Source organism: Danio rerio, chromosome 14 (genome assembly GCF_052040795.2).
Source record: "Danio rerio strain M-AB ecotype USA chromosome 14, GRCz13ab, whole genome shotgun sequence".
Classification (NCBI taxonomy): domain Eukaryota; kingdom Metazoa; phylum Chordata; class Actinopteri; order Cypriniformes; family Danionidae; genus Danio; species Danio rerio.
This window is the reverse complement of record NC_141034.1, coordinates 58,157,273-58,170,000: the sequence shown is the minus strand read 5'-3', so window position 1 is coordinate 58,170,000 and position 12,728 is coordinate 58,157,273. Positions and strand designations below refer to the sequence as shown.

At 43.8% G+C, this 12,728-nt stretch overlaps 2 protein-coding genes across 3 annotated transcripts in view; one reads left to right on the top strand and one right to left on the bottom strand.

Moving 5' to 3' along the window:
- rest (RE1-silencing transcription factor) overlaps nt 1-2,929 on the top strand; it is a 15,166-nt gene extending 12,237 nt beyond the window's left edge. The window contains 3 exon segments of the mRNA NM_001353866.1: nt 82-837; nt 867-1,158; nt 1,185-2,929. The gene's annotated coding sequence lies outside the window, so the exon portion shown is untranslated.
- Nucleotides 2,106-12,544, bottom strand: noa1 (nitric oxide associated 1). 2 transcript variants are annotated; one of them, XM_087280615.1, is made up of 8 exons: nt 11,317-12,544; nt 9,904-10,056; nt 9,335-9,534; nt 7,955-8,086; nt 7,282-7,398; nt 6,729-6,846; nt 3,654-4,160; nt 2,106-3,092 (listed from the first exon to the last, which is right to left on the bottom strand). In XM_087280615.1, the coding sequence occupies exons 1-7, from the start codon at nt 12,470-12,472 to the stop codon at nt 3,928-3,930; spliced, it is 2,109 nt and encodes a 702-aa protein (XP_087136741.1). In that variant the 5' UTR covers nt 12,473-12,544; the 3' UTR covers nt 2,106-3,092; nt 3,654-3,927.
- Nucleotides 12,545-12,728: the final 184 nt, after the last annotated feature.

Genomic DNA, 12,728 nt, shown 5'->3' with positions numbered 1-12,728 from the left:
ATAGTGCCATGCTATAGCTAGAGTGCCATCTGGTGTTTAACACTAGTTAGTCTAGAGTGCCATCTGGTGTTTAACACTAGTTAGTCTAGAGTGCCATCTGGTGTTTAACACTAGTTAGTCTAGAGTGCCATCTGGTGTTTAACACTAGTTAGTCTAGAGTGCCATCTGGTGTTTAAAACTAGCCTAGAGTGAAATGTTGCTAAAAGCTAGCCTATAGCGCTGTCTGCTAAAACTACCCTAGAGTGCCATCTGGTGTTTCAAAATAGTCTTGAGCGCCATCTGGTGTTTAAAACTGGCCTACAGCACCATCTGGTGTTTAAAACTAGCCTAGAGTGTCATCTGTGGTTCAATACTAGCCTAGAGCGCTGTCTGGTGGTTAAAAGTAGTCTAGAGTGCAATCTGGTGTTTAAAACTAGCCTAGAGCGCCGTCTGTTGTTCAAAACTAGCCTAGAGCGCCATCTGCTGTTCAAAACTAGCCTAAAGCACCATGTGTTAACTAGCCTAGAGCGCCATCTGCTGTTCAAAACTAGCCTAGAGCGCCATCTGCTGTTCAAAACTAGCCTAAAGCACCATGTGTTAACTAGCCTAGAGCGCCATCTGCTGTTTAAAACTAGCCTAGAGCGCCATCTGCTGTTCAAAACTAGCCTAGAGCGCCATCTGCTGATCAAAACTAGCCTAGAGTACCATGTTAACTAGCCTAGAGTGCCATCTGCTGTTCAAAACTAGCCTAGAGTGCCATGTGTTTAAACTAGCCTAGAGCGCCGTCTGCTGTTCAAAACTAGCCTAGAGCGACATCTGCTGTTCAAAACTTGCCGAGACCACCACCTGCTGTTAAAAACTAGACAATAATGTTCAATAACGTCACTCTAGTCTAGAGCACCGTCTGCGGTTCAAAACTAGTCTAAAGCAACATGATAAAAAGTAGTCTAGAGCAACATGTTGTTAAAAACTAGTCTAGAGTGCCATCTGCATTTCAAATCTACTCTAGAGCGCCATCTGCTAAAACTAGCCAAGAGTGTCATCTGCTGTTCAAAACTAGACTAGTTTAACAACGTCATTCTAGGCTAGAGCGCCATCTGCTGTTCAAAACTAGCCTAAAGCGCTATCTGCTGTTCAAAACTAGTCTAGAGTGCCATCTGCATTTCAAATCTACTCTAGAGCGCCATCTGCTAAAACTAGCCTACAGTGTCATCTGCTGTTCAAAACTAGACTAGTTTAACAACATGTCATTCTAGGCTAGAGCGCCATCTGCTGTTCAAAACTAGCCTAAAGGGCTATCTGCTGTTCAAAACTAGTCTAGAGCAACATATTGTTAAAAACTAGTCTAGAGTGCCATCTGCATTTCAGATCTACTCTAGAGCGCCATCTGCTAAAACTAGCCTAGAGTGTCAACTGCTGTTCAAAACTAGACTAGTTTAACAACATGTCACTCTAGGCTAGAGCGCTATCTGCAGTTCAAAACTAGTCTAGAGCAACATGTTGTTAAAAACTAATCTAGAGTACCATCTGCATTTCAAATGTACTCTAGAGCGCCATCTGCTAAAACTAGCCTAGAGCGCCATCTGCTAAAACTAGCCTAGAGTGTCATCTGCTGTTTAAAAGCAGCTTAGAGCTCCATTTACTGTTCAAAATTAGCCTAGAGCACAATCTGTTAACACGATTCTAGAGTGCCAGCTGCTGTTCAAAACTACTCTAGAGCGCCATCTGCTAAAACTAGCCTAGAGCATTATCTGGTGTTAAACACTATCCTAGAGCGCCCTCTGCTGTTTAAAACTGAACTCAGAGTTGATTCAGGAGAGAATATTGATGCCTTTTGGAAAATCTACACAGGATTATTTCTGGATGACTCAGCTCCAGTTGTTATTGTCTGTGGATCTGGCAGACGCACTCATCAGTGCTGTGCTGTTTTTAATCGCACAATAATGATCCAACACTGAACATCAAACATGACTCAGATCAAAGATTGATTTAGTGTCAGTAATAATGAAATCTAGTGCTAGAGTCCTGAACAGCAGACTACAGTTTAGAAAGCACTTGACTAACCATAATCTAACCCTTCTCTTAAAGACACAGCTCACACAATAATCAACATCTCCTCACTCAAATTCTCAGAAAGTATTTAATGAATATGAACACCAAGAGCAGAATCCAGCATTCTTCAGAATATCTTATTGTGAAACACTCGAGGGTCAGTCAATAGAGAAACACATGAATGTTTTAGTGAACTGCCCCTTCCCATGGTGACACAGATTTCTGTAGACAGGCCTGCTGCAGCCGGAGCGTGTCGTGTGTAATGGAGGATGTTTTTTACTCTCTGTACAGATCAATTTCTCTCTTCCTCTTTAAATGTCTTTTATATATTTCAGCTTCATGCTCAATCCAAAGATTCTGTTGCTTTTGTCTGTGTATTATAACTGTATATATTATTTTCTTCCTCTTCAGTGCCTCCGACAATCAATTTGAGCATTTTACTCACATCTGATGGACCCACGAGTGAAAGAGCGTCATGTTTCCTCCATAGAGCTCTTCTGCTTCTATAATTGATCATCTGCATTGAAAATCAGTTTCTCCAAAGTTGATCTGATGCTATTCCAGTGACTTTCAGCATGAGTGTGAACGTGCCACGACCCTTAATGTCTAATATGATCAGAGAATACTGTAAAGAGAAGGTTGCCTGTAGTATGTTGTGCAATATTGACTTTTGGATCTCTTAACCAAAGCCGGATGTGGATGGTGGAGTTTGAGCTCTGCTCACGGTTGCATTCTTCATGTAAATGGAGGACTTTTGTATGTTGAATTAGCACTGCTCTTCTGTCTCGTTTGTTCTGCTCTTCTTCTATAGGAATAGCATATTGCATATTCACAATGTGGATCTTTGTAGTCAGTGCGTCTTCATTTCTTATTAAAAGTAGTCAAATGATATCAGTCAGAATGTTGTAATGTCTTCCCTTGATCTGCTTTTTATCAACCATCTGATACCACCAAGTTTGACTGATTAGCTGAAGATGTTTCAATAAAACGTCTTTTTTATCTTTTGTTTTTTTAAATGTAGAAATTTGCATATTAATATACGTATATACACTCACCGGCCACTTTATTAGGTACACCTGTCCAACTGCTTGTAACACACTTTGGGTCCATTAGTACCAATTGAGCATCAACGCCACAGCCTACCTGAGTATTGCTGCTGACCATGTCCATCCCTTTATGAGCACAGTGTCTCCATCTTCTGATGGCTACTTCCAGCAGGATAACGCAGCATGTCATAAAGCTCAATCATCTCAGACTGGTTTCTTGAACATGACGATGAGTTCACTGTACTCAAATGGCCTCCACAGTCACCAGAGCTCAATCCAATAGAGCAGCTTTGGGATGTGGTGGAACGGGAGATTGGCATCATGGATGTGCAGCCGACAAATCTGCAGCAACTGTGTGATGCTATCATGACAATATGGAGCAAAATCTCTGAGGAATATTTTCAGCAGCTTGTTGAATCTCTGACACCAAGGATTAAGGCAGATCTGAAGACTAAAGGGAGTCTAACCTGGTACTAATAAGGTGTACCTAATAAAGTGGCCGGTATTTATACACACAGACTTGGACGAAATTGTTTATACTTTCCAGTTTTGTCCAGGCCAGTGTCATTGGTTTGCCTTTTATAATGATTCTGTAGATGCACAATTCAAAAGCAGCATTAGATATTCATAAGTTTATTATCAGAAATGTTCGATTAATCATGACTATTTTCAGTTTTTAAGTTATTTCAGAACCCACTGAGGCTTTTAATTCTTCAGTGGAGAGTTGGAACAATTTTGTCAATATAAATAAACACATTTAGACACTGGTATAAAAATAACCCATCAACAGTGTGTGTGTGTGTGCGTGTGTGTGTGTGTGTGTGTGTGTGGTATAGCAGTGTCACAGTGGTCATTTGCTGTGTGTGTTGTGCAGTCTCTGAGCCGCTCTGGCAGACAGTCCCGTGTCCATCAGTGTTTGTGGTTTTCTGGTCTTGTACGCTGCAGATCTGTGTATTCTCTGTCCTTTAAGACGGACGATGTGCGGCAGTAACGGCGGCGTCCGCAAACACACTCCTGCTGCTGCTGGAGCTCGAGTCCTCAATAACAGCTGATCTCCAGCGTCTGCAGTCACCGCGATCCAGCCTGACACACACAGCAGGAGTACTGGGTGAGCACATGATTAACACTTACATAGATTTAATATAAACACTACTGGAGTGGGAACACTGATGATGAAGGAAACACTACCATCTTTATTATGGTATATTAGATGACAGGAATAAGTGTCATTGGGCTGCTGAATTATTAGGACAGAACGGTGATGACAGTAAAGTGGCTCAGGCATTATTGTCTGATACCTGTTCTGCCTATACTCCAGTTCAAACAGCTCCTGTTAGACATATGCTCATATTCAATGGCTCATTAATTCAGTATATGGTGATAATATTGATATCATGGACACTTTGAAGATAAAATATAAAGTAATTCCACACAATATTTACAGCAGCTTGAGAAAGCTGACCTGCTGTTCTGAGACTGATTTCTATATGCATCTCCACCTAGACTCTTCATACTATAACCACCAAACTAACTCCAAACTGCTCTGACTCGGGTTGCTGGGTCACAAAAAATGACCCGAAAAATTCTCCCCATTGACTTAACATTGGAACAAACTTTGTGACATCATAACTTTGCGCCAGAATGTCATACAGATGTGACGTTAGGCTCATTAAACTCAGACTACCCATCTACCAATCACTGATGACCTTTCAACTTACTAGCCACACCCTAGCAACTAACCCATAGACTTTCATTGTAAAAAAACTGTCATTGACTTTACATCGGACATACTGATAACAATTCATACTAGAAACATACTAATCATACTAGCAACATGCTAATCCCTCCTAAATTCATGCTTAGCAACCGCCTAGCAACAGCTCAAAACACCCTATCAACCACATTAGCAACGACCTAGAACACCTTAGTAACTGCCTAGCAACCCCTTAGCAGCCACCTAGCAACACCTTAGCAACCACTCAGAACACCTTAGCAATGACCTAGCAACCACTCAGAACAGCCTAGCAACACCTCAGCAACGACCTAGAACAACTTAGTAACTACCTAGCATTGCCTTAGCAACAACCTAGAACACCTTAGCAACCACTCAGAACACTCTAGCAACTGCCTAGCAACACCTTAGCAATCATCTAGCAATGCCTTAGCAACACCTTAGCAAAGACCTAGAACACCATATCAACTACCTAGCAACACCTTTGCAACCGCCTAGCAACAACTCAGAACACCCTAGCAACCACTTAGCGATACCTTAGCAACCACTCAGAACACCTTAGCAACGACCTAGCAACCACTCAGAACAGCCTAGCAACACCTTAGCAACGACCTAGAACAACTTAGTAACTACCTAGCATTGCCTTAGCAACAACCTAGAACACCTTAGCAACCGCCTAGCAACCACTCAGAACACTCTAGCAACTGCCTAGCAACACCTTAGCAATCATCTAGCAATGCTTTAGCAAAACCTTAGCAAAGACCTAGAACACCATATCAACCACCTAGCAACACCTTTGCAACTGCCTAGCAACAACTCAGAACACCCTAGCAACCACTTAGCAATACCTTAGCAACCAATCAGAACACCTTAGCAACTGCCTAGCGACATCTTAATTACCACCTAGAACACCCTAGCAATGCCTTAGTAACCATTCAGAACACCCTAGCAACCACTCAAAACACCCTAGCAACCACCTTGCAACACCTTAGTAAGACCTAGAACACCATAGCAACCACCTAGCAACAACTTAAAACACCCTAGCAACCACTTAGCTTACCTGACCTAGAACACCTTAGCAACCAATCAGAACACCGTAGCAACTGCCTAGCAACATCTTAGTAACCACCTAGAATACCCTAGCAATGCCTTAGCAACCATTCAGAACACCCTGGCAACACCTTAGCAACCACTCAGAACACCCCAGTAACTGCCTAGCAACACCTTAGCAAATGCACATATCACACGTATCACCGTGGCAATGCCTTAACAACCTCTCAGAATAACAAAACAACTCAGAACACCCTAGCAACCACCTTAGCACAGACCTAGAACACCTCAGCGCACGTGTAGTTATCTCTGTATGCCGACTGCAATTATTTTAACTGCTTCAAATGTTCAGACGAGGCTTTCTCGAGACACCATAAAGTTTGTCCAGAGCTTCACTGTTCTAGTTTAGAGTGCCTTTAATAATATTCAGATGTTGTTTTAGTGTTTGTTCATGGCAGCAGTACAGAAATATAAATGAGTAGGTGATTTATTCTCAAACATTTTTTACATTAAACTTATATATGAAGCATCCCCTGCATGCTTTACACATAACATGCTGATTTATTAGTATTCCTCTGTTCTGGAAATGTCCAAAAATTCATATATTTTAATAAGAGAATTAAATATTTAAAAATAACATCTCAGAAATACTAAAATGCTCTTTTAAATTAGATTGTTGTTTCTCTAAAATAACTCTAACCATTGAGCGGAGTGATACAGAGCTGTAATGCGCTCTAAACCTGCCGGAACTACTTTAGCTGTGCCTTTATCTGACAATAACCAAACAGCTGAGACCTGGTGACCATCAGCCAATCAGAATGCAGCATTCAGCAGCTCTGTGGTGTAAGCTGAGCTCTTCAGACATTCACCTGCTGAGGAGATCTTGATGTCTGCGATGGCGGTGTCGCAGTCCTGACCCTGGAGCTCAAAGTCCTGAGCAACGAGCGGTGGGAATGTTTTCATGCGCTCCTCACCTCCACACGGCACCTTCACACACACAACAGGCATTAGGAAAAGACCTGCTGAAGGGTTTTAGCATTGAGCATGATCATAAATGCTGTTGATCATCAGATCCTCATAGGCTAGTGGTTTCTGGAGGATCACCAACACTGGAGACGGCAGTAATCATGCTGGAGATACAGCCTTACACACTGCAGGAAGAGCTGTGCTCAATATTATTAGCCCCCGAGTCCTAATTACCCTAGTGAAGCCTTTACATGTCACCTTAAGCTGAATAGAAGTGTCTTGAAGAATATCTAGACTAATGTTATGTGCTGTCATCATGGAGAAGAGGAAACACATCAGCTATTAGAGATGAGTTATTAACACTGTCATGTCTCTTGATATATCTGTAATAGTTCACAGGAGGGCTGATAATGCAGTCTTCAGCTGTAAACACACATGTATTATATTTGTGCTCACCCCCAGCAGTGTATTTCCAGCATGTTTCTGATAGATGTCGTCAGCTTTATCCAGACTGGTGATGTGAACCGGCACACGAGACGACGCCAGCACTGTGAACCAGCAGGACTTCTGCCCCTACAGAGAGAAACGACGCTGTTATTCAGTGATCTGCATGTGTTTTACACCATGACGGCTCCAACGGCTGTTTTCAGAGTGAGATAAAGTATACTACAAATATTGATTATATTAAAGGGCAACTATTATGCACTTAATGCAGAGTTTAAGCACAGTAGTGTGTGTGTGTGTTTGTGTGTGTGTATCTCCAGCAGCCTCTGATGCTCAGCATGAGTGAGTTGTGTTTGTTCTAATCAGACTTGATGCAGAAGCACTGTGATTGGCATTCTCCTGCTGTACGTGTCATCAGAGGGGAAAGCCCCGCCCAGTAGTCTCCATCTCATTAGCATGTCCAGCAGGCCTGAGTGAGAAGCAGCCGTCTGTGCATTAGCCATTAGAGTGTGCTGAAGATGATGTCAGCATAGACTAAGAGGATTATAGATGTGGAGTTCTAGATCAACAGAGACTGACAGAAGCATCAACACACACTGAAGCACACAGGACACTAAAGCCTGAAGCAGGTGTGTGTTCTGGAGTATGACATCAGTGTTCGAATGTCAGATGTGTGTGTTTGTACCTGCAGGTAGTCGATGCGAGCGAGACCCCCCAGAAACAGCACCGTCCCCGGCTTCAGCAGGAATGTTCTGGGTGTGATGGCGACTGTGGGAACCACCAGCTTCACCTCCTGCTCCGTCAGCACACTCAGAAGCTGAAACACACACCACAACACGATCATTATTAACTAATGGACCCAAAGAAAACCCCCCCCACACCATTACACCACCACCAGCAGCCTGAACCGCTGATACAAGGCAGGATGATCCATGCTTTCATGTTGTTGAGGCCAAATTGTGAGCCGAGCATCCGAATGTGTCAGCAGAAATGGAGACTCATCAGAGCAGCAACGTTTCTCCAATCTTCTATTGTCCAGTTTTGGTGAGTCTGTGTGAATTGTAGCCTCAGTTTCCTGTTCTTAGCTGACAGGAGCGGCACCCGGTGTGCTCTTCTGCTGCTGTAGCCCATCCGCCTCAAGGTTGGACGTGTTGTGTGTTCAGAGATGCTCTTCTGCAGAGCTCGGTTGTAGCGAGTGCTTATTTGAGTTACTGTTGCCTTTCTATCAGCTGGAACCAGTCTGGCCATTCTCCTCTGGCCTCATCAACAAGGCATTAGCGCACACAGAACTGCCACTCACTGGATATTTCCTCATTCTCTGTAAACCCTAGAGATGGTTGTGCGTGAAAATCCCAGTAGATCAGCAGTTTCTGAAATACTCAGAGCAGCCCGTCTGGCAGCAACAACCATGCCACGTTTAAATTCACTTAAATCCCCTTTCTTCCCCATTCTGATGCTCGCTTTGAACTGCAGCAGATCCTCTTGACCATGTCTACATGTCTAAATGCAGTGAGCTGCTGCCATGTGATTGGCCGATTAGACATGTGCATTAACAAGCAGTTGGACAGGTGTACCTAATAAAGTGGCCGGTAAGTGTATGATATTGATACTAATAGTATAACAACAATAATCTAATATACTATATTATTATACTACACCATAACTATACTATACCAATGTCATAATAACAATATACTATACTAATATTATACTGTACTATACTAATACAAACAGCACCTGATATCATGTGATGAAGGATGCATTTGCACATTAATATTTGGCTATGTGACTTTGGTAAAGGTGTAACATAACTAATGTCAATATTATTAGCCCCCTTGAGAAATGATTGTTGTTGGATTGCCTACAGAACCAACAGATGACTTGCCTAATTAGAATATTATTAACATGATCATGATCAGACGAGCAGAAATGCAGTGTTTGTGAGTGGTATTGAGGTGTAAGACAGCAGTAGTGTCAGTGTTTGTGAGTGGTGTGTGTGTTAGTGAGGTGTGAGACAGCAGTAGTGTCAGTGTCAGTGTTTGTGTCAGTGTCAGTGTTTACTGACGTCGTTCTCCTTGATGATTCCCGGTGTGTCGTAGCACCAGTGAGCGTCTTTAATCTCATTATAGGAGAGTTCAGCGTCTGCTTTCGGACTCTTCTGAACGTCTCCATCCAGATCTCCTCCAAAGCTCAGACTGTCTGCATCAAACTCCACCTCATCTTTACCGTGTGCCCGCTTCAGCTGGAACGTCCTGCCAACGTGACCTGCAACACACATATATAACGCTTTATAAACATTTACAATGCAGTTATTCACTCTAGTCTGTTATTAAAACAATGATGATATATGAAGTACACCACAGTTTGATTAAGACAGTAACACATTTAATGGAGCTCTTCCTGCATTTGATTTGCTCATTGTATTTAATTAGTGACAAGCTTCTTGTTTTTAATATATATATATATATAGTAGTCCGAATATTGTAGTATATTATGTCTATATTATAGTCGGAATTATTATCCTCCCGGTTAAATTTTAATTTCGTTAATTGACACACATATGCATGAGTAAATGAGCAGCCTCAGTGATGTGCTGAACTGTGTGTGTGTGTGTGTGTGTGTGTTTGTGTGTACCGATGAGGTATCCGTGTCTGCTGTAGTGTGTGATCCTGCGCAGCTCGTCTGCACTGATGTTCTGCTGCGTCTGCTGGAGTCTCTCTGCTCGTCTGCTCAGGCGATGAGCTGTCGGGTTTAGGATGGGGAACTTCAGCAGATTCAGAGTCGTTCCTGCACACACACACACACACACACACACACACACACACACACTCCATCAGCACTGCAGACACACAACACACCATCCTGTCTGTGTGTGTGTGTGTGTCTGCCTATCTGTTCATCTATATATATATACATGCATACATCTGTCTGTCTGTGTCTATCTATATATAAATATATATAGATGAGGCAGCACGATGGCTCAGTGGTGTCGCAAGGTGGCCTCACAGCAAGAAGGTCTCTGGTTTGAGCCTTAGCTGGGTCAGTTGGTGTTTCTGTGTGGAGTTTGCATGTTCTCCCCGTGTTGGTGTGAGTTTCCTCCGGGTGCTCCGGTTTCCCCCACAGTCCAAACACATGCGCTATAGGGGAACTGATCAACTACACTGACCATAGTGTATGAGTGTGTGTGTGTGTGAATAAGTGTGTATGGGTGTTTCCCAGTACTGCCACTGAAAGGGCATCTAGTGCATAAAACATATGCTGGAACAGTTGGCGGTTCATTCCACTGTGACGACCCCTGTTGAATAAAGGACTTAGCCAAAGGAAAATGAATGAATATATATATACACACACACACACACACACACTGTCTGCTGTCTATATATATACTATCTGTTTGAATAAATATATATATATACATATACATTCTGTCTGTCTGTCTATGTACATGTCTGTCTATACATCTGCCTGTCTATATATATACTGTCTGTCTATATATTCGCTTGTCTGTATATATATAATGTCTGTCTGTCTATATATCTGCCTGTCTATATATATATATATATATATATATATATATATATATATATATATATATATATGTCTGTCTGTCTATATATATTCTGTCTATATAACTGCCTGTCTGTCTGTCTCTCTCTCTATCTCTCTCTCTCTCTCTCTCTCTCTCTCTCTCTCTATATATATATATATATATATATATGTGTGTGTCTATATATATATACTGTCTGTCTATATATCTGCCTGTCTGTCTATATATATACTGTCTGTCTGTCTATATAACTGCCTGTCTGTCTATATATAATTGTGTCTATAAATATATACTATCTGTCCGTCTATATATTTGCCTGTCTGTATGTATATAATGTCTGTCTGTCTACATATCTGTCTGTCTCTCTCTCTCTATATACACACACTGTCTGTCTATATGCCTGTCCATATACATATATATATACCTTGCATCTATTTATCTACTTGTTAATCAATCTATCTATCTATCTGTTTGTCTGTCCGTGTGGGTGAGTGTCTGACCAGGCCATGGTGATATGGTGGCTCTATGGATGGCGTCAGCGGCTGTGGATTTGCAGTAGTCAGACTCCAGCAGGGTGTTGAAGAGTGTGGATTTGCCGGCGTTGGCCATCCCGATCAGGTACACGTCTCCCCGGTGCCTCCCGCGGGTCTGCAGGCTGCTGATCAGCGTCTCGATGCCGTAGCCGGTTTTAGCGCTGATGAGGTGGACGTCTCGGGGGTCAGCGGAGATGCCGGCGCGGGCGCAGTCCGCCATCAGCTGCCGCCGCACCCGCTGCAGGTAGTTCTGCGCATCTCCCGGCAGCAGGTCCACCTTATTCCCCAACACCACCACACGTTTGTTGCGTCCCAGCAGCTGCGGCAGGTCCGGGATGATGGAGTGCGGGAGATCCAGCAGGTCCAGGATCAGCAGAACCAGCGCGCTCAGGGGCCGTATGGAGCCCACCACCGCGCGGTACTGATCCGGGGACATCCGCACGCTCAGCGCCCTCTGCTGGTGCTGGATCAGGAAGCAGCGCTGGCACACGGCCCGCTCCAGCCCACCGCCCTCCAGCAGAGGCTTGTACTTCTCACTGGGCAGGTATCCGGGCTCCTGGGGGTCCGTGCAGTGCAGGAGGGCCCCGCAGCCGGAGCAGGAGGTCTCGCTGAGGGCCGCCTGCGCATCCGGAGAGCCGAACACCTTCTGCGGGCGCTTCTTCTTGGGTTTGTGCAGAGGGAATCCTTCATCATGGAAGTCTATCAGAGAGTGTTCCTCTACGGGGCCCTTCATGAGCTCCAGCTGTCTCTCCAGACCCCGGAGCTGCTTAGACTGAGTCCTGACCTCTCCATCATCATCACGGTGTTTTCTCTGAAGAGCTCCCAGCTGAGGGCCCCTCTCCAGCATCTCTCCATCATCATCATTGTTTCTCTGAGGCCCCCTGAGCTGAGGGCCCTTCTCCAGCACCTCTCCATCATCCTCATGTTCTGTCCCCCAGTCCGGGAACAGGAAGTGCTCCTGTGTGTGCGGCTCCAGCAGTGTGTGCGGCTCCTGAAGCGCCTTTAATGCCGGACCTCCTGCGCGTTTCCATCTGCGCAGACTCTCCGTCCGCGTCCCCGACAGATGTTTCACGAATGTACCCGCGTAGAGCCGCAGAACCGAGGCTCTGAGAAGCCTGTACATTATTCCGTCAACTTTATAAACACAGCGCCATCGCTAGACTCACGGCTACCTTGACTATCCAGCGACCCACGTGAGTTGCCTGTCGCACAATGTACGTCACTGATTTTAGAACACGGAATATTACGATAAAAATAACATTTTAACTCTTTGACTCTATATTAAACAATAAATGTGTGGTATTTAAAATAGTAAATAGATGAATATGTTGGATGAACTAAAAAAATCGTAAGAGCCGGAAGTGGCGTATAATCCCGCC

Excerpts from the sequence above, each read along its gene's own strand:
- noa1 (XM_087280615.1), bottom strand. The coding sequence starts at position 12,472 with ATGTACAGGCTTCTCAGAGCCTCGGTTCTGCGGCTCTACGCGGGTACA. Across the intron at positions 9,535-9,903 it reads CAGACACGGATACCTCATCG|GTCACGTTGGCAGGACGTTC; the intron begins GTACACACAAAC and ends TGTGTGTTGCAG. Across the intron at positions 7,399-7,954 it reads CTCGCATCGACTACCTGCAG|GGGCAGAAGTCCTGCTGGTT; the intron begins GTACAAACACAC and ends TTCTCTCTGTAG.